A 22753-nucleotide genomic window follows, 5' to 3' on the forward strand; every position below is an offset into this window, starting at 1 on the left:
CAACCAATGCTTTAACGTTCTCATTTTCACTGCCTGCTTATAGGGCTCTCCCCTAACTCCCTACCTCCTCATCTCCCAAAAATATCAACCTCTATTCTTTCGAAGTCCAGAGCTCTTATTCAATATGACTCTCCTCATCTTTGTTATTACCAGATGCTTTCCTAAATTTTACAATGTATTCAACCCCTTGCTTTTGGGTTTTGGCCTCATCTGATCCCATGTAATCACCCAAATCACCCACATATCTCACTACCTCTACTTTGGGCAGAACCATTAGTGATCCCTGGGGCCAGGGACCGTGGCAAGGAATTCTCATGAGGTATATTCTCATGAGAGGCCATTGGATCATGAAATCATGAAAGTAATATCTGACTTTTCATAACACCTGGAAGTCAATTTCTGCCCCACATGTCTATCACCAGATAATCTAGTCTGTGGCCCTGTTCTCAGAAAGCATTGAACTCTGGCATCAATGCTCTGCTGACCTCCGAGAGTAGCCAACCATTGGTCCTGGACCAATACCATGTGCACCCTGACAGAGAACACTAGGCCTCATTCTCCAGCTGGGCCATGCTTCCTTCAGCAGGGCACAGGACATGCTGAGGAACCCACTCCCCTCTCTCATCCTATCATAGTCCCATGAAATGTCATCACGCATTGTGCGCCTTTGGATTCTTCAAGAGGCATCAAACAAACTACATCCTCTAAACTAGAAACTGGTACTAATAATCATTTAGTCCTTGTGTTTCCATTACCAACCTCAGAGGTTAGGCAATGTGGTTATATTACATTGGCCCTCACATTAAGGCTCTGGTTCTAGATAGTTTTGGTTGAAACACTCACCAAAAGGGATCTTTTTAATCAAAATTCAGAATGCCTGAAACTTTCTCTCTTCTTGAGTGTTTTTATCCGTGTTACTATCTTCCAAATGAATTCCCTTGGAACTTGAGCCCCATCTATCATTTCTAGAGAGTTTCTTTTGCCAATTACAATCCACTCTTCTTCAACTCAATAAATTCAATAAAAGTTCAAACCAAAATGCACAAAAAGACAATACAGCAACACCTTGGGAGGTATGCCTTATACTAAAAAAGAGACCAGCTAGGTCATTTTTTCCTTTTTTTTTTTTTTTTTTTTGGCCAATAATACAGTTCTGCTATAATGAGTTCTTTGTTTCCAACTAGAACAGCCAGTTCTACAGCAATCCCTACACATCTCAAAACTTGCTTGCATTCTTTGTTCTACTGCAGTCAAATAATACCTTACACCAACCACTCCACATAGCCAGTCCAGCCTCCTAGCAAGCTGGCAATAAGGAAAGACATTTCCTAGTTTGGCATTACCTAAGGCACCTTCTGTCAGCCTAATCTTGTAGAATTTTGAAATTTTCTTTTAATTTTTTTTCTTTGTTCAGCCTCAAAATATTCTAAATCTGTTTTGGAGCATAGCAATAATCCCTCATTCCATAAGGATGAAGCTTTCCACCCAGTTTCTTGCTCTACTCAGTATCTATAACAGTTACTAGGGAATTGTACTAAATATATGCTCCTGGGGAGCAGGAAAAGGGCTTGTATCTGGGAAAATGTTTGTGTTCAATTCCTAGGATAGGACCCTGGTACCATATGTATATGTGGAACAAACAGTATCTCAACTGTAGCTGCATTTTACCACTGGCATATCTTGAAATACCAACTTTTTCCATTGTAAAAGGAAGTGGACCCTAAACCATGCAAAACATCAAAATATCTTGGGCCAAAAGCCACTGCCCATATCACACACCTAATAAGACATCTTTGGTCCATTTCTTTAGAGCTGACATTTCTTGTCTTTTATCCTCCTGTCTTCATTACTAGACTTTCCCTCCATTTCTAAACTTGGTTTCTCCCATCAACTTTGATTTGAACTAGTCCTTGGCAGCTACTCTGATTCCTTACTCCATACAACCTGGGGACTGTGATTTGGGGGGGTGGGGGCAGTTCTCTAAATGAAACTGCACCAGTGCTGATCTGGAATGGCAACAGACTCTGTCTGGGACAAATGTACCAGTGTTTGCTGATTAAAACAAAACAAAGTAAAACAAAATAACAAAAATACCTAGGAATGAGAGAGAACATATCTCCAAACCATTATGATAATGATGGTTGGCTCATGGGTAAGGTTATCATGAAAAGGACACTTTTTAAGACCGCATAAGCTGTTTTAAAATATGAACATTTATTACTTTGAATAACTGCACTCAAAAACATTTTTAAAAATCATCTTGAGTATATATCCAGTAATGTCACTTATAATTTAACACTACAATTCTAACTTAATGATCATATTCTTATCTCCTAAACTAATTTTTAATTGGGAGCTTTTAAAAAGAAGTTAGGGAAGGCAATTCTGATAAATCTGTTTAATATTAGTAGTTTTGGAGCAAGAATTGATCCCAGTACTTTTGTTAATTCAATTATAAAATCCCAATGGAAACCATTTTGACTTTCATTACATTTTTCTCTGATATGTAAATTAAGCTAACTTACTCTGAAAACAGAAAGGAGGTCACATTAAGACTTATTTTTTTTTTAATTTTTTTTTTTAACGTTTATTTATTTTTGAGACAGAGAGAGACAGAGCGTGAACAGGGGAGGGGCAGAGAGAGAGGGAGACAGAGAATCCGAAACAGGCTCCAGGCTCTGAGCTGTCAGCACAGAGCCCTACGCGGGGCTCAAACTCACAGACCGCGAGATCATGACCTGAGCCGAAGTCAGACACTTAACTGACCGAGCCACCCAGGTGCCCCAAGACTTATTTTTAAAATGAAAAATAGTTCTTTTAGTCCATGAAAGTAGTATGGAAATGTTTATTTTACCTATTCATTCACTTACAGATATTAAATATATGCCAGCTGACTAATTCAACAAAGTTTGGCTAATTCGTGTCAGTAAAATGTTCTTTTCTGTGACATATTTTAAATTAATAAGGGGAAATAAAAAGTAAAACTAAAAACATGCATACACTTGACTCTTACTATAATGCTCTTGGCAAGAAAATAGAATTCAGTGTAATCTCTTCACATCTTTGAGTTTACCAAAAGGCATTTAGTTACTAACAAAGAAAAGCACCTTGTCATGAGTTAGTTTTCCTTATGCAGTAATCACTGGTGTTTTCATTGTTTGTTTGTTTGTTACTTTTCCTATAGTAATATATAAATTACTAGACAAGTCTGTCCTTAACTTCATTAGCGTGAAAAGCAAGAGTGAAAAATAGTGGTGGGCATAACATGACCAAATAACAGTTACAACCCAGACTAAGAAATCATCAAGTAAAGTTAAATTCTATTTTCCTATCTTGATAAATATGCATTGATAATGCTCTACAAGGCTGGATCTGAATTTAGAAATTCTGACTCTTTAGATTTCTGTTTGGGAACTGGCAGTGTGTAAAGTGTTGTCCCCTCCAGCCCTTGATCTGCTCCTCTTCTCTCTTACTCCTAGTTTTATTCTACATTGCCAAGTAGCCTATCACTTACCAACATGGACACTCCCAACATACATTTCCAAGCTCTGTTTGCTCCCCCTCTCCTGGAGTTTGGAATACAGTCTACCCACAGGATGGCCCTGAAAGTAATTTGGGGCTGTTTGGGCAGAGAATTCTGGAGATGATCTAAAAGGGGATTGAAGACTGAATAGTCATATAGCCTGGATAACTTGCCTTTGGGGAGGGCCAGAAGAGGGACTCTTCTCACCTCCTGGAAGATAGTCTGTAATGATGATCCAGAGTATAGAGTCAGTCCACTCAGGTGTGAATTCTGGTTCCATTACTTATTTATTAGTTAAGAGATCTTGAAGAAGTTATTCAATATCTCTTTAATTTGTTTAAGTATAAAATGGGAATGATCAGTGTACATACCTCAGAGGACTGTGAACATTAAAGGATATGTTGTGGGTTTTTTTTATGTTTATTTATTTTTGAGAGGAGGGAGGGGAGGCAGAGAGAGGGGGAGCCAGAGAATCTAAGCAGGCTCTGCATTGTCAGTGCAGAGCCCAAAGCAGGGCTTGATCCCACAAACCATGGGATCATTACTTAGGCCGAAATCAAGAGTTGGACACTTAACCAACTGAGTCACCCAGGTGCCCCAAGGACATATTTTTATTCTGTATGTACAGAAGGGTATCTGGCATACAGAAAATACTTCACAAATGTTAACTGTTGTTATTATTTTAACTTTAGAACCCAGAACCGTACCTGACACAAAGTTGTAGATGCCTTAAGAAAATCTGAATGAATAATGATTAAATGGACTAGAACAGTCCCCCTTCAAATCTTTTTTGGTATTTGGTTAAATGATTATAAATTCCAGTTTGTATAATCTAAATAGAAATCAGTTTTAAAATACACACTGAGGATAAAGGATCAGGATTACTTTTTAGACTTAATTATCAGCAGTGAAAATAATTATCACAGAAATTCAAAAGGAAAACAACTTTGTAAAAAGTAGATTAAAAAATACCAAGTCTCTATTTTGATCTTTGCTAAAGATTTGCCAAGGGCATTCACAAGTGCATCCATGGAGTGGGCTTTAAGAACCATGCCCCTCAGGCACTCAAAAGAGTGCCTGGAAATTTGCCATCAAGGAGAAGGGAACTCCAGATGTGTGCAACGACACCAGGTTCAACAGAGCTTTCTCGGTCAAAGGAATAAGGAATGTCCTACAGAGTATCTGTATTTGGTTGTCCAGAACACATGAGGATGAAGATTCACTAAGCAAGCGCTCTAGTACATCTATATACCTGTCACAGCTTTCAAAAATCTATAGACAGTAAATATGGATGAAAACTAACTGCTGATTGTCAAAGTCATAAAACTGCAATAAACAAAACAAAACAAAACAAAACAACAGCAAAAACTTCTGCCTGAAGAAAGCATATTATTATATACCTTTAGCCTAGTATATATTGGAAATCCTCTCATTAACCAATACTGCTAGACATGGCTAATCATCGCAGATATTTAACAGCTGAAGGCCTACTTACTTCAGTAAAAATTCATGGGGAAAAAGTCATATGAATATATTAAACAATATAGAGCATCAAGCTATAATAGAGTAGCTCCAAGCAGCTAGGAATGTCAAAGCCCTATGATAATCAACAGTCTGACTCATATACCATGATTTTGTCCCTTTGAACACTTTTGGCTGAACAGGTAACCAGCTATTTAGTAGATTAGTCTCTTTTTCGTTCTCTCTCATAACCACAAGTCATACACATCTGTAACACATTGGAGATCCTGTAGAAGGCAGAGTTACATTCCAGGTTACTCTCATAAAGCCACATTCTTCTCTTCATTCTCACTATGATAAGAAACTAACCATTGTAAGGTATATTTAAGATGCCTTGAGAGTGTTTGGGGGCTTCCACAGGAGGTATGCTTTGACCCTGCCCCAGTTCGCAAATCAGTATCCTCTCATCTGTAGTTACTCTGTGCTAGAACATTGTTACAGGGCAGGACCCAGGAATCCCCATAGAAGGAGTATGTGAAAGTCCTCTTTCATGTGATAGTCACACTGAATGTATAACTTAGAGCAACATCCAGAAGCTTTTGAAGAAGGTATGAAGCGACATAACAGAGTTCAAATCTCATCTCTTCTACTTACTAGCTAAGTGATTTGGAGCAAATTATTTATCTCCATTGTGCTTCAGTTTCCTCATTTCTAAAACAAGGATAATAATTCTACCTCTCTCATAGTATTAGTATGAAGATTAAAATAATATGGTGAATCATTTAGATGAGTGCATGATATAGAGTAAGAGCTACCCAACAGTTTGTTAAATTATGTGAGTTCTTTCCACTACATATAGAAGCCACACTTACATGAATTCTTTAGGATATAATTGGGAAAGTGACATTTTTAGAGATTAACGATTAGGTCACCTACTTAAGCTCAGTATTTAATTGTTCAATTTAATAAAATGCAAAATGAATCATCAGAAAATATTTTTTCCTATGGCTTCTTTTATAATCAATATACAGCTTACAGAATATATTTCATCTATAATTAGAGAAGATACATAGAGCTCAGCATTTTCATGCTGGCAAAACTCTAAATTTATAGACTTGGGCTGCAACAGGGACCAATATTGAGGACCAAGAAGGACTAATCATATACAGTACACAGTTGGTTATGGATGTTGTTAGGTTATTTGAGGAACATGTAAACAGACTATTTCCTTAGGTCAGATAAGGTAAGATTCAATAATATCATAAGTAATACCATTTTTATACCAGTTACTCAATGAGACTTACGAAACCAGCACAAAGACATCATTTAAATGACAGAATGCTATACAATAGGTATTATCAAGGGGGGATACTTTGAGCATCTGAACTTATTAAATACAAACAAGCGAAAGACTACATAACAAGGCAAACAGTTTATTACTTTTAAAAAAAAAACTGATAGTCCAAGGATTGGCTCCTATTTATTAACATCTAAAGAAGCTGAGATCAAAACAATACCCTCTGACACCCAGCTGGTGAACAGTAAAATGACTGCGGGGAGCTGGTGCTGATGAACAAAATGAGGAATTTAACACCCAGCTATTTCACAGGTGGGCAGAAAAGGCTCTAAACTGTTGAACAACAAAGACTGGGTTATCTCAAATACTTTATTTGCTTTGAGGAAGGTTCTTTCAAAATGGTGAACAGGAAAATTGAAAAGGCAATATGGTGTTGCTATATCATGATATTTCTCATGCCTCATAAAAAAATCAAAGTGGAATGAAAACTGATTATCATATTTATCTTGTTATTACCTATATTAAAACCTATTCAAATATATCCCTTACTTGCCTAAATAATATCTCCTGATTCCCCTTAATACTTTATTAAAATTAAAATAATTCCCAAATAATTCATTAAAATATCTCCTGACTCCCCTTAAGAATTCATTAAAATTATTAACTAATTTTTTCAGTCTAATCAAGGCTTAATTAGCTTACCAGTTGTATATGTTCATGAATAAATAATTTACCTTTAAACCTTAAACATACATTGGGAAAAATTATCAGCTGGCAGAATTATTCTGAGATAATTTTTTTATACATGGTCAGTCCTATTTTTTAGAGTCCTATATAAATGGTTCTACTTGAAGATATGGTATACTTCAAACAAACAAACAAAAAGAGGTTACAATATTAAGTCAACTTTATCAAATGTGAATGGACACACAAAAAAATCACAGCCAAATTGGCTCATTGGGCAATTTTTTCATGTTTATACTAAACATAGAAGTACCTTTATTTTTCTTCTGGAAGAAGATTCTGTTATTGTCTTGTAAATGTGGTAGAACTTGATTATTCAGTTCATCTGTTTTTTGCAAAGATTAGAGATTGATAGGAAAAAAATGAAGCCTTGTCTTAGAGTGAACAAGATAATCAATCTGATGAAAAAATTAAGAAGAATTTACTTATTCATTCTTTCATTCACTCAACAAATATGTACCTAGCCCCCTGTACGTAGCTGGCATTTCCATAAGTAAAATAAGAACAAAGTACCTTCCTCATAAGCTTTAAAAGACAGTAAAACAAACAAAGACATAATATATCAGGGTGCTAAAATATATAAAAGAAAAAAGATGCAGGGTAAGGAACCAAATGGTGTTGATAAGGAGGGCAGGGAAGGTCTTTTTAAGATGATATTTGAATAGACATCTGAAAGAACTGAGAGAGAGGGAATCAGAAATATATCTCATGGAAGCACATTCCAGGCACAGGACAATGAGTTCAGGATTGGAGGTAGGATCATGTTTGGTACATCCAAGCTATAGCAAGAAGCAAGCAAGCGTTATTGTAACAAAGTGAGAGAGGAAAAGAGGATTAGGAGGTAAAGTCAGGAAGTCATCAGAATCTTGGAAGCCATGTAAAGTAAAGATGTGGCCTTCAATTTGAGATAGATGAAAAACATGTAGAGTTCTGAGGGGAGGAGTGATAGAACCCGAGGCACATTTTTAAAAAGTGAGCCTGGCTACACTTTGAGGTAGAGAAGCCAGTTTAAGAGCCATTCAAGTGTTCAAGCAAAAAATGGCATGGACCACTCCATGGCAGTGGAGGTGGTAAACTGACTTGTGGAATGTGAGAGAAACAGAAATCAAGGATGCCACCAAAGTGTGACCCTGGACTACTGGAAGTATGGCTGATCACAAAGTGAGATGAGGAAGAGTATTAAAGAAGCAAGTTTGAGGGACAAAAGTGGACATTTGGTTTTGAATACATTAGGGTTTTGCCTTTAAACATACAGTGGATACGCCAAAGAGGCAGTTTGCTATGTTCTCCGGAGATCAGGGAAGAGGTCAGGACTGCAATTGTTAGCATACAAGTGGTATTTAAGACCCAAGACTGCATTAGTCCAGTATATATATATAGAAAAGAAAGTTCAGGTATAACTTGTTTTGAGTTTCAGTTTTAAGGGTTGTTCCTCCTGTCTCTTCAACTGAGAGTTTTTCTCCTCTCTACTGGACCATTGCATGTGCATATCCATACATGTTGTAATACCTCTTGTCTTCTATTTCTCATTCTCCTTTATAGCAAAAATCCCTGTAAGAGTTGTCCATTCTTTCTGTCTGCAATACTCCTCACTTGTGATTCCACTGTGATAAAATAATTGATGTTTGTCTGGGGAAGTAGGTGTACTCATGCTGTTTTTTTTTTTTTCTTTTTCATATACATGCATACCAAAAAGCTGTTACATAGGCATAGTTTTAAGAGAACTATTTTTAATGCAGCCATAACAGACTCACTGAAAAGTAAATGGTTCAAACTCTCTTTATCTTTGCTTCTTCCCTCACTTCTGCATTTCTTCCCTTAAACATAGTAAACATTTCCATAGCCCGAAATTTCAGCTAAAAAAATCATGCTGTGAAACAAATGATAGTGTTTCTGCTCCAGTAGTACTTTGATTTACTGAAATATTTTGGGATAAAATGATATGAAGTTTGCTTCAAAATAATCTTATTGGGGGAAGGAGATGAACTGAGTAGGAGAAGAGATGAAAGAAGGAAGCTGGCCCTGCATTGATAGTTGATGAAGCCTGGTGATAGGCATATGGGCATTCCTTATACCATTCTCTCTGCTTCTGTATGTGTTTGAAAATTTCCAAATATGAAATGTGAAAAGAAACCTACTGTCAGTACTGCACTTAATCCAAAGAAATCCATTACAATGGTGAAATTTTAGATCATTCGTTAACAGGTGATGGAGCCATTTGGGGGCACAGGAATTTTCCCAAGTCATAATCAGGCTTTTTTGTTTGTTTGTTTCTTATACAGCATAAAAACTTTTCATAGACAGCACAAGCTTTTTTTTTTCTCAGGAAGTGTCTTAGTTGCATTAAGATAGAATTAATTTGGATGTTTATTGTGCAAATAATTTGGAAGACTAGACTTTTAAAAATGAAGCCTTGATTCTCTCTTTTTGTTTCTATTTTATTTTATTTATTTATTTTAATTTTATTTTTTGTGTTTTGTTAAATTTACATCCAAATTAGCATATAGTGCAACAATCTTAAATATCCTCTTACTTTAGGTAAGTATAAAGAAATTTAAGAACACCTGTGATATGAAATATGTTCTAAGGTAAAATAATATTACAGTTACAAAATAATGCTAATCCAGTTGATTGCTATTTAAAAGAATAGTTGATTATGCACCGAAGGTAAAATTTCATTGCAAAAATAGTTAACTCCTTTTTTTTTTTAAAAGAAAATACTTTCTGAAATTTGTCACTCATATTGCCGTATAAAAATTTAGGCAAAATAGATTTTTAACCTTGCAAAGTGAGCAAATGTAGAAACAACAGTGTTGCTACATTAACTCTTCAAATATTAACTACTAAGTATTCTTTAGTGTTTTCCAGTTACTCATTAACCATTTTATTCTGTTATTGTTTCTCCAATTGTCGGTGATTTCCACCAGGGAAAGTTGAAAAACATTTTTGTAGATTAGAAAAATGGTCAGGTTTTATAACAACATCCCCTTGCTCACCATATAGTCATTATTAAAAGTCCACTATGTATATGGGACCTATAAGCCCTACTTCAAAAATTAAACCCAGAGTTATGTTGTTGTGCAGTTTATGGTTCCTAGTGTATGCCTTTATTGCCCTAAACATTTCCTTGGTGTAAACTACTGAACAAGGGAACAAGATTTCTTTTGTAACTGATACCTAAATTTCTATTCTGCTTTAAGCATCTAATTTGCACTGTGAAGACATATAATTTGAGACTTGTATCTCTATCATGGGAGTACAATAGTTTACGCTGATCTCTAATTTTCTGAGTTGTACTGGCTATAATTTAAATTTTTTGCATGATTTTAACTGCAATGCCAACCAGTATACATCAGAAACCTTTGTATATTGACAGAGACTGGGAAAAGGATGTCTTGTTCTGATTTCAGATAAGCATTCCCTTTTCACAACTGCAGGTGCAAGGGAGCCCATTCATAGCATTTGCTTCAAACCAGTTATAGGCACTGGATGAAAATACAATGCTATTACATGAGAACTTGACTGATCTTTACAAGCACATGAAAAAAAAGTTAATGTTTATTCATTTTTGAGAGACAGAGTGCAAGCGGGGGAAGAGCAGAGAGAGAGAGGGACAAAGAATCTGAAGAAAACTCCAGGCTTTGAGCTGTCAGCACAGAGGCAGATGCGAGGCTCGAACCCAGGAACCATGAGATCATGACCTGAGTTGAAGGTGGACACTTAGCCGACCGAGCTACCCAGGCGCCCATGAATATTTTTAAAGTATTGTTATTAGTAGTAAATTCTAGAGGCAAGTAGCACTTTTTTCTTTGTCAGTGTATTTGGGACAAAATATACTCTGTTGACACAGTCTTGGTCATTTTACTATTGAGTGTGTGTGTGTGTGTGTGTGTGTGTGTTTACTAAATCTAGAAAAATACTTTGTCACTTATTAACAGAAGATGGAATTATACTTGGTGGAAAATCTGTTGCAGTTAATGGATGTTCCACTGAAGAGATAATTGACAATGTTACTATTTCCTTTGCTTTAAATTTCACTTATTTTGAAATAAACATATTAACCAAAATATAACTACAAGATAAAAATTTACTCTAATTACTCTCATTCACATAACTGGGTAAATCTCTTTTTGAAACAAATATTGGACAATGATATGTGCAACAAATGAGTGAAACTAGCTGTATGTTTCCATTATAAACTCTAACGTATAAGGTTATGACTTGATCGTTTTTATAAGCTTCAGGTGGAAACATGGCACATCAATTCAAAGTATAAAAGAAAATTTTAGTCTACAAAACAATTACAACCCTACTTTAACAGCAGAGGTCAGAGAAAGGCTCTAACAGAATTTAAAGGCTTGATGACCAAAAGTGTTTGGCCTATATTTAAAACCAAGAAGAACTCATCCCAAATTGATTAGTACTATTACTTACTGTATGTTTTACTGTTTGCCAACAATCCAGTACAGCCACCTTAAATTTGCATGTAATTCAAAAGTGCCACACCTTTTCATACACTATTCGACTTGAGCATTCCTTGTGATTTAGGGAGGGAGGTACTGTCCTCACTTGTAAAATAAGGACAATATACTTTATAAAGAAGTATCCTTTCCAAATCAAGACAATTCTGATAGAGGTGGCTTGCCTGGATTAAATGGTGTCAATCCTGGTTTAAATTTCTGTCTCTGTGTTTCAGTCTCAGGGGCTGATCTCACTGAGGGATCAATCAGCTAGGACTTTTTTGTTGTTGTTGTTGTTTAAGCTGAAAAAAAAATGGTGACTTAAAGAATATTGGTAGTGTATTTAATTCATTCAGGCTGAGCACTATGATAGAAGCAACTTGTATGCAGCCATCTTCTCATGGACTCAAAGCCAGAAAACTCACTCCCATTATACCAATGTATCCTCAGCCTTGAATCAAATGCAAGTTAGTGGTTAGTGGATCCACATGCAGAAATATGGGGGGCATCTTCAAAGATGACTTAAAGAAGAATGCCTTCAAGGATGGAGCAGAACCCCTAAAGTGACTTATGTAAATATGGCCTTCCACTCGTCCAAACTTACATTCTATTACTGCTTGCCCCAAACTGGGAGCAACACACAGAGTCTCCTCGTGTAATTAGTTACTATTGCTGTCACTCCGGGGCGGAAACACTTCACACCTGGCCTCCCTCAGGCCGCCTGAAGGGAGGACGCTGCCACGCACCCGCCCTTCTGAAGTTCTTAGGGCAAGGAGGCTGACACTGGGCCACTTACCTGGCCGGGATATGCTTCGTCACAGCCCAAGACCTTTGGGAAAGAGAAGAAAACAAAAGAAAACAAAACAACTTACCACTCTGGCCCAGTCCAAGAACAACTAAAAACACCCAGGCCGCCCGAAGGAATGGGGCAGGACCTGGCCGGCAGTTTTGCAGGCAGACAAATGCGGCAGTAAAGAAAGCCAGGGCGGAGCGGCACATAATGCAAAGCAGTCCGCACAGCGCCCGCCGCCCGGCTGCTATCCGGATGCGCGCTGGCGACTCACGGGCGCACCTCGGGGCCCGCCGGCCAAGTGTCGCTAAGACGTTTCCCGAAGGCCCAGCAGGCGGACCCCGCGGCTCGTAGCAAGCGGTGCAGGTATGCTGGCCCCGGCACCGCTTGGCATCTCAGGGCCCCCCCGGCCCTGCCAGCTCTGCTCCGCGGTCCCGCGATCTCCGCGAGAAGCACCTCCTCTGACGGTCAGTGGCCCGGGGCGGCGACGCGAGCGAAGGCTCCGCAGCCCGCTCTGGGACAAAGAAAAGAGCTTTTGTTTCTCTCCAGCCGATGGGGCTTCTGCTGCATAAATCAGCTTAGTGAACAGCCAAACAGAATCAAACCCAAACAAAGCCCGAAGCCTGGGGGGAAAAACCAGCCTAAAGTACTATCACTGGGTGATGCTGCATCTGTGGGAGGGGACGCCGGCGAGGCCGAGGGGGAAAAAAGTCGATGGCGCATCAATCAGCGCGAGCTTCTTCCACAGGTGGGCAGGGAGGCCAACTCCACTTAGTTACAGCTTTGCAGCCTCGTCAGCTGAGCGGCGGGCAAAGTCAGAACGGCAGCGTCCGGGCTGGCGAGGGAGGAAGCTCGGGGTGCCGGTAGCTGGGGGAGCCGGCTCCGGCAGCACCCTAGAAGCCCCCGCCGGCGCCCGCGGACACAGAGCGAGGCATAGCAGCTCCCCGCTTCGCCGGGAGTGGAGCGCACGGCCTCTAGCACAGGAGAGGAGGTTCCGCGAGGGTGCAGTAGCCTAGCCTTGCGGGGCGGGAGCTTCGTACCCTCGTCCTTCTGGCCCCGGTGTGCGGTTCAGGCGTCCCACCGTCCAGAACCCGGGCAGCTGGCGCACTCCGGGGTACACCCCGCGAGCAGGCGAGGGAAGCGAGGCTGGCGAGGGGCGGGGGAGCAGTGGTCCCGCTCCGGCCCCCGGGTTGGGGGGGCTCCCGAAGTGCTGATAGCTGGGCGCGCTCGGGGCCGCGAGTTGCTAGGAAACCGCCCCACGCTACCCGGCGCCTCGCCCCGGCCGCCTGCAGGCGCAGCGGCGGCTCCGGCGGCAGCAGCAGCAACAGCTCCGAGCAGCGTGGGCGGGACATTGGTGAGGCATGAAGTCACCGCGGCCCACACTCGCTCTTTGTTTTGCTCACTCCAGCTCTTTTTCTCCCCCTTGGCTCTGATAGTTGCCATTCCCATCGTTCACCAGAGCTCCTGATGCGTAGCTGCGCAACGGGAATCGCTGGCCCTGTTTCCTCTCCCCCTCCTCGCCGAATGCCTACACCCCAACGCTCCCCTAGCCGGCGTGGAGACTTGATAAGTACTAATGGCAGCTGCGCGCAGATCCCAGCGTCTCTCCCGGGCACTCTGCGCTTCTTTGTTCCGAAATACTCACTGCCCGGCAGCTGCAGCGTACCAAGTGGAACACAGGGGCCTCTCCCCGCCCCCAACACCCTCTGTTCCGCGGGTGCGCACTGCCAACTTCGCTTGCAGATTTAGGAGCTCACTATTCACCCCACCCCAAGACCATCCGGCATCTTCCCAACACTTCGAATTGGGCCAGTCCGCAGAGGCTGTACCCGGAGCTGCTAGCTGAAATTTCTCGCTCCTTCTCGCGGAGCCTCAGTCCTTAGCTGTCCAGCCTTGCTCTTCCCAGGGTCTGGTGGTGGCTCTGGGTTTTTGCTAGTTACAGTGAGTCTTTTGACCTTAAGCGTCACCTTTCAAATAAACGGAACAAAGAAGTTATGAAGTGCGGCGAACGAAGCAGGAGAGAGAAGCTAAGGAGATGGTGAGAGAGGGCATTTCTGCCTGCTTGAAGTTCAGAAATTTAGGTGCAAAAAGGGAGCGGGTATTAAGCTGGGCAACTGTCAGAGAAGCCGCGCGCCTCCTCGGATCTTGTCACTACCACTCTAGACCGAGGGAGGGAACCCAGTCCCCCCGGATTGAAAACAAGGCACTGTTCGTATTCTGAGACACAGAGTGATGGTTTTCTTTTTCCTCTAGGGGCAGGAGTGGTTCCCTGTGGTAAAGTCTGACCTCTCATTTTTCCACTAGCAGCCTGCGCGACGTCTTTCATAGAGCACCCACCTCGTACAGACATCAGACCAGTCTAGCCAGGTCAAGGTGAAATATGTGGGAGTTTCCCCTCCTTCTTATTTGTTTAATAGTTTCCATCTCCATATTTGGAGTAAAAAAACAAGTAGGAGGCTTTCTCTCTTTCTCTCTTTTTTTTTTTTTTTCTGTTTTCTAATTGTTAACCCAGTGAATGGAAAGTACCTGGTTAATAAGCCACAGCATTGAAAACTCCCCCTTTTCAGGTGTGGACTGCACATTGGGACCCACAGAATTAGCTAAGCAAACCCAGAACCCAGCTGGAAAATTAAAATTGCCCTAGATCTACAAAGAGGGTCCTTTTGAGAGACCAAATGAATGAATGATCTGAACCTGAAAAAATGATCCTTATAAACACAATTCACCATAGGCAATGTACTCTAAATAGATAGAGTTAAATCTAGCCCAGCTTCATAACTTATTTTCTTTCTTTAGTTACAAGTTTGAACAGCTCTAGTTTTGCTTTAGGTGATCTTAAAGGAAAGGCCTGGAAACTGGCTGGGATGGTGTGAAGACGTTAAATTTGAACCTAAAAGGAGCATATTCTAACTCCCGTTAATAATTCTTCAGTGGGGGAGCATGTATATTTTCCAGAGAGTATTTCACAGTCCCAAGGAATGTAGCCACCATTGAGACCGTGTAGTGCTACAATGACGAGAAAAAGTCAGTTCGTAACCCCTGTAAGGAAGTGTGTATAGGTGCACTCTACATTGTAAAGTGACTATCACATCAGCGTTATATGACATATTTAATAATCTAATTCTTCGTGTTGGAAATGTAAATGGAAATTAGAATATTAAATGAAATATAAATGTATGTAAATAATGGGTATAGTTTTGTGACATTAAAGAGGTATGCACTAAGTTTTAACTTTCTCTCTGTATCTTCTTTAATGTATGGTGGGGTTACATGTTCATAAATCCATAATAAGTTGAAACTACTGTGAGTTGGAAATGCATCAATACACCTAACCTGAATGTCACAGCTTGGCCTAGCCTACCTTAATTAAACATGCTCAGAACTTGTACATTCGCCTGCAGTTGTGTGATACCATGTTACACAAAGCCTGTTTTATAATAAAGTATGGAACATCTCATCCAATCTATTGAATACTGTATTGAGAGTGAGAAGAATGGTCGTATGGGTACAGAATGGTGGTAGGTATATTGGCTGTTTACCGTTGTGGTTGTGTGGCTGACTGGGAACAGCAGCCCGCTGGTGCTGCCAGCATGAGAGGTAGGTATCCTACCACATGTCACTAGCCTGGGAAAAGATCTGAATATGGTTTCTACTGAACTCATATCACTTTTGCACTGTTGTAAGGCCAGAAAATTTTAAGTCAAACCATCGTTAAGTCAGGGACTGCCGGTATTGTTAGATGTCTAGATATTTTATATGCTAGGCCAAAAGAACTGTGTAGCAAGAGGAACAAAATAAAGTTTGTAAGTTTGTTGCAGGAGATTTTGAAGTCATTTAAAAAGAAAGACTTCCATGTTTTGTTATATGAAACCCATGCAAATATATATCAGGATGCCAGTTTTATGGAGTTGTTGAAGAGTAATATCAGTGCCATTTATCAACACTTCCTATTTGTAAAGAGGTTATAATTCTGGTTATCAAAATAAAATAAAACAGTATCCCAGCTGAGACGGGGATCCTAGCAGGTTATTTACAAACAAGTTAAATGTACATTCTGGGCTATACATATATAAGTGAATTCTCCTGAGTCCTGCAAATCATCTGTAGGGTTTTCTTTCAATAAGAATAATTAGGACCCAGGCGCAAATTTTGCTTATTTCCAATAAGTACCATTGGTCAACCACAACTTAATCCTTTTTTTTTCTATAATAAAATATACAAGATACTGTGAAGAAGTAGAGTATTGTTATCTTTATCATGTTACCTGAAGGCTTCTAACAGAGGAAAAAAAGTTCCAGAAGATAGTTGATTAATTCCTGTTTCTAGCATGTTCTGCTGTCCTGCTTTGAAATTTATGACGGCTAATTTTTCATCATTTGTGGTAATGAGAGCAAATGAAATTCACAGATAGTCTAAAAATATCATTTTAGCTATTCACTCCAGTCTTCCTATCATCAGATTCTTTTAGTTGCTAAAAATCATAAAATTAGATGAATTCAGTTTTTTTCCTGCTCCTTTGATTTCTAGCAACGAATAGGCTATGGATGGATAGCAACAGCGAGAGACCTAAGAGAGACTGATTCTTTTGTCATGTGTTCCACCTTTGACTAGATTTTGTCCAAGTTATTGACCTCATGGTTACAGTTAAACCATATACATATTTTAATATTATATCTTTCTGAAGTTAGGATCAGATGTTCAGTATGTTCTAAGCAGAAGTTCACAAATTATCTATGAGCTTGCTTCATCTACAGCTCTTAGGAGATGATGAATGATCCAGTAAGTGGGATGTATTGTTGTAACCATGTCTTCTAGCGTCTTCCAATGATAAAGAACATAAGCTACTGCAAGATAGTTTTCACTGAAATATTCCATAAGGTAGTGTTACTCATACTGAGAACTGAAGACTGCCTACAACATGATTACCTACCAAGTGATTCTTTAGTTCTATTCCAGGAGATTCTGAATTCACAGATCTGGTGTGGTATCCAGCAGTATTTATTATTATAAGATCCTCAAATGATTTTTCATGCAATGAGGTTTAAGAACCTCTGCCATAATGCATTAATACAGAAACTCCTCAAAGGTCTCACGTGTGCTTATAGACAAACTCCAGTGTCAGAGGCAAAGCCAAAGACACAAGAATTTCTGGCGCCAATGACTCTTCTCAAGGTATCCTATGGATGATTAACTCTATGAGATGTTAGTGTTTTCAGAAACAGACTTACATGACTACGTTTGGGAAATGCTGAGTTAAAGTTAAATCCTTTATGGGAGGATTTTCCGGGAACTTATACAGGCTAAAATGCAACTGGATTATTCAAAAGAAGAACACTTTATTCAGAGAACATTTCACAGACTAATTTTCCATAAAGCACACTGCTGAATGAATCCTATCTTATAAATGTGGAAACTAAGAACCATATTGGTGAGGAGACCGACCTTCTTGAAGAGAATTATTGAGCAGACATAATCAGAGCCCTGGGTCTTGTCCACCACCTCATATCAGTGATTACTTTTTGTTTCAAGTAACAGACTCAGACTGTGACTGCCATAAGTGAAAAGGGAAGTTATTGGAAGGAATTTGAGAGCTCACAGAATCAGCAGGAGGCTGAGTGACCAGGACTGAACAAGGTCAAAAACCAAGGGAGGCATAAGCAATGGCAGTAAGGGTCCAGCAAACAAGAATGCTTTTCTAAGCAGTCCTTCATCTTTATACAACTTGCACATTCAGAATCCTGGTTGGGAATGTCTAATTTTCAGAATTTTAGTCACATGCCAGTCCCCTGGCCTTCTGGGGGTAGAGGGCAGTGGGGAGGATATTTGGCCTTTGGCTTCCTCAGTGGAAAATATAATACCATTTCCCATCAAAATGACATGAAGCCGCCTTAGGTTGATGAAGGGAGCCCTGTAAAGTGACAAACGCTCATCACTCACATATCCTGGCTTCCACAGGCAACTGCTTTGCATTACAGATGGATTTTGGGTAATGATGCAGCTTTAATTTAACTACCTTGCCTACTAACTAATGCTTTGGTTAGTGGTATTAGTTACCTTCATGAGTACTTGTGAATGAAACATTTTATATGTGCACAGTCTAATCCTAGCTTTCTGTTATCTTTCTTTAGCATATGCAGCAAACTAATGCTTATTCAGCCTTTAACTCCTCAGAATCGTTATAGAGATATGATGATGTTTGAATTAATTTTTGAGCTGTGTGAAATTCTTTATTGGTCAAGTCTATAGCAGATCCTATTGTTGACCTTTCTGTGTCCTTCCAGCCACACTACTTCATTCCACATGGCCAGAAGTGCTGGGGACTGAACACTCATGGCCCCTGTCTCAACCAAGGACTGACCTAATAGGAATAGAGAAATAAATACTCTAGCTTCCTTGCTCTTTGTATGGAATCACTTTGGGACTTGTGTTCTATACTAGTGCTTCTCACACTAGTTTTGGACCAGTTTTGAAATTTTCAATCCATTATTGATTAGTACTTTAAACAATAAAACATAATGAATTACTAGAAAAATGGATGCCACCCAAATGTCAAATTTTTATAAAAGTTCCTCAATACAAACTTTTATTTTTTATACGTGTTTTATCCTGAAGCAGTCTGGGAAGGTGCAGACATTGGTACCATCACACACCACATTCTGAGCAATATTGAGCACCATTTTCCCAGGTTCCCCTATAGAAGTAAGCCACTGATGTCCACAGAGATAACTGTATTCAGACAAATTCTTCATTGGCCACTTTTTCCTCCCTCATTTCTCCACTGTTCCCTAGTATTTCCTTGTCTCAGGGTCCTCTTCTGGAGGAACCTAAACTAAGAAAAATAATAAATGAGCCTGAAAAACCACTCTCTGGACTCCTCCATGTATGAATTTGAATTTTATTCTTGTCTAGCTATAAGGCGACCCACAGAAGAAAAAGTACAGGAGCTTTGAGGTCTGAAAAATCTAAATTTGAATCTGTTACTTAGTAGCTGTGGAATCATGAGCAATTAATTAATTAATTTACCTTCTCTGAGCCTTGATTTATTCACTTATGCACAACGAAATTAAGATAACTACAAGAATATCAAATTAAAACAATGAGACCCCACTGTACTTCTAGTGGAATGTCTAAAATCCAGAACACTGACAACTGGCAAAGATATGGGGCAATAGGAACCCTCATTCGTTGTTGGCATGACATGCAAAATGGTAGAGCCACTTTGAGAGAGTTTCATGATTTCTTACAAAACTAAGACACCTCTTACCATATAATTCAGCAATTGCACTCCTTGGTATTTACCCAAAGAAGTTGAAAATTTATGTCTACACAAAAACCTGCACATGGATGTATATTGCAGTTCTATTCATAATAGCCAAAACTTGCAAGCAATCAAGATGCTCTTCCATAGATGAATGGGTAAATAAACTGGTTATATCCAAACAACAGAATATTATTCAGTGCTAAAAAGAAATGAGCTATCAAGCCATGAATAGATATGAAGGAACCTTAAATGCATATTGCTAAATGAAGTAAGCCAATGTGAAAAGTCTACATAATGTCTGACTTTTAACTATATGACATTCTGGAAAGGCAAAAGTGTAGAAATAGTAGAAAGATGGTTGCTAGGGTAAGGGGGAAGGGAAGGATAAATCGATCGCACACAGGGTATTTTTATGGCAGTGGACCTATTCCATATAATACTACAATGGTGGATATATGTCATAGTACGTTTGTCAAAACCTGTAGCATATACAACATCAAGAGTGAATCCTAATGTTAACTATGGACTTTGGGTGATAATGATGTGTCAGTATAGTTCAGCCATCGTTTCAAGTGTACCGCTGTGATACGGGATTTTGACAGTGGGGAAGGCTGTGTGTATCAGGAAGCTAAGAGGCATATGGGAACCCTCTGTATTTTCCATTCATTTTTGCAGTGAAACTAAAAATACTCAAGTTTATATAGCGCGCGCGCGCACACACACACACACACCTGCCAAATAAGATTATTATGAGAATCAAAGGAGAGGTCACGAATGAAACATGTTAGAATTCACCATATATTATCTCAAGGGTTTTTGCAGTAGCAATTTAGATTATTTAAACTTCACAATATAAACAACATTGAAAATACATACATACTCAAGACTTGGATCTTATCATAAAAATATCACCCAAAATTTTGATTTTGCTGAATACATAACTCTTTTCTGGTAACTATACAATTCTTTATGTACATCAGTGGATGTAGTGAGCATGTTTTTATACAGACACCTGTATTCCTAGCATTCTTTACGATGGTCTAGTTTTTTTTTTTTAATTTTTTTAATGTTTATTTATTTTTGAGAGAGAGAGAGAGATAGAGAGAGAGAGAGACAGAGCTCGAGAGGGGAAGGGCCAGAGAGAGAGACACAGAATCTGAAGCAGGCTCCAGGCTCCAAGCTGTCAGCACAGAGCCCGATGCGGGGCTCGAACTCACAAACCACGAGATCATGACCTGAGCCGAAGTTGGACGTTTAACCGACTGAGCCACCCAGGCGCCCCATATGATGGTCTCATTTTAAGTCTCCTTAATCAAACAAAATTGTTCTGCAGTCTTTCAGCCTGAAGTCATCCTTGTGCAGTTTGACATAAGACTATATGAAAGCTTCATTCATTTGTACATGACAGGGGCAATATACTTAATACGGCCTTTTATTTAAAATCCAACATGTTTAAACTTATATGTGGTCAGGAGGGTAATATGTATATGTAGTATATTTTAAATGTTATTGCTTTATTGCTCAGTACTCTAAATGTATAGCAATGTTAAGGATCCACAGCTGGTTTTCCCAAATAAAGGTATCAGCAGATATTAAAAAGACAACATGTCACCCCTGACATTGTTCATCTGTTGAGCCTTGATGGTATGTGGACTGATCTGCACATCATTACACAGCTAAAGGCCTTTCTGAACTTCAATAACTCAGAGTAAGCCCACTACTAACATTTTCTCTCTCAGTGTTTTCTCATGATCACATAGCCTCTGGAGAATGAAGTCACTACAAAATTTAAATTATTCTAATCAGATTCACATGGCATTTTTATACTTGGAATGCTTCCATTCTTGTCCCCCTTCTCCAATTTCAGAATTACTTCATGCTTCACCTTGAAGAATGTGACCTTTTCACATAGTAAGGAAATTCTTTGTAAATTAGGCACAGGATATTCAATTTCAACATTCATTTCATAAATATGTAAATATTTATTGAACATTTGCTATGTGTAAAGTGATAGATCCTATCATTTTCTCAAAGATATTATTTAATCTGATTTGGAAATAATATGTAATAATAAAAAAAGGTGACTGAGTTGGTAAATAGGATAGGTCAGAAGTAGACCTTAACATCAATAAAAACTTAATACAACGCAAAATATCCTTTGAAAATTGATGGAGAAGGAATAAATAATTTAATAAATGGTATCAGGATCATTTTTGCTATTTGGGAAAAAACAATATTAATTTAGAAACTTACTTTATACCAGAATAAATTCAGGATGGATTAAAGGGCTTAGTGTAAAACTACAAGACTATATATTTCTTTTTTTTCTGATATTGACAATAAAATTTCTTTCTAAACTGTAAAGATTGTTTATCTAATTTCGAAAGAGCAAATCAACAAATTTGATGATGATTTCTTTAAAACCTAAGTGTTTATACTTACTTTATAAAAGGGTAAAAAACATACACCATAGCATGTGTTCATACAAATCAATAAGAAAATATTTAGTTTACTATAGATATATGTGCAACACTAATTTCATGTCTGGGAAGTTAGTCCTGCAAATATGCAGAAATATAGGAAAATTGTTTATAAAGATGCACATTTCAGTATAATCTACAATAACAACAAAAAATGCAAATGATATTTTTGGCCATGTGAACCCTTTTCAAGCTAAATTAATGAGAAGATTATCAAGTTTTTCAGTGTGCCCTAGGTATTATTGTTCTCTCTCAGAGATGTATGCTACATAACACCTGTCTTTCATTAGTTAACAAATTATATTAATCTCACTTTAGTGAAATGTCCATAATCTTTTCCTTCCTATTTAATGCTTTTACTGCTGCCTCAGCTCAGGCTTTCCTAATCCTTCTCTTGAACACCCAGCCTTCTCATCCCCACAATGCCATAGGAGTTTTCCTTCTGAAATACGAATCTAAACTTGTTATTATTTTCTTAAACCTTTCTATGGTTCATCTTATGCTATTCCCCATCCTTTCTCTAAGACATGAAAGAGACCTTAACTTAATTGTTGAGAATCATTTCTAATGCCACTTCTACAAAATCTTTCAGAATTTCTCTTGGCATAATCTACAATATCTTTCGTTTTTAGTAATCTGTAAAAAAATTTTCATTAAAAAAGTAGCATGTTTTTATTTTAGAAAATTTGAAGAATATATTGCATTTTCATGGTGAATTTTATTTGCTTTTTTTTATG

General features: G+C 38.7%; 1 protein-coding gene across 1 annotated transcript in view; it reads right to left on the reverse strand.

Moving 5' to 3' along the window:
- The window catches only part of ITGB8 (integrin subunit beta 8), an 84292-nt gene extending 70911 nt beyond the window's left edge, over positions 1–13381 (reverse strand). The window contains exon 1 of the mRNA XM_058724867.1: positions 12358–13381. Coding sequence (XP_058580850.1) covers positions 12358–12484 — 127 coding nt within the window. The 5' untranslated portion in view covers positions 12485–13381. The remainder of the gene's footprint in view (positions 1–12357) is intronic.
- Positions 13382–22753: the final 9372 nt, after the last annotated feature.

Source organism: Neofelis nebulosa, chromosome 4 (assembly GCF_028018385.1).
Source record: "Neofelis nebulosa isolate mNeoNeb1 chromosome 4, mNeoNeb1.pri, whole genome shotgun sequence".
NCBI classification, from domain to species: domain Eukaryota; kingdom Metazoa; phylum Chordata; class Mammalia; order Carnivora; family Felidae; genus Neofelis; species Neofelis nebulosa.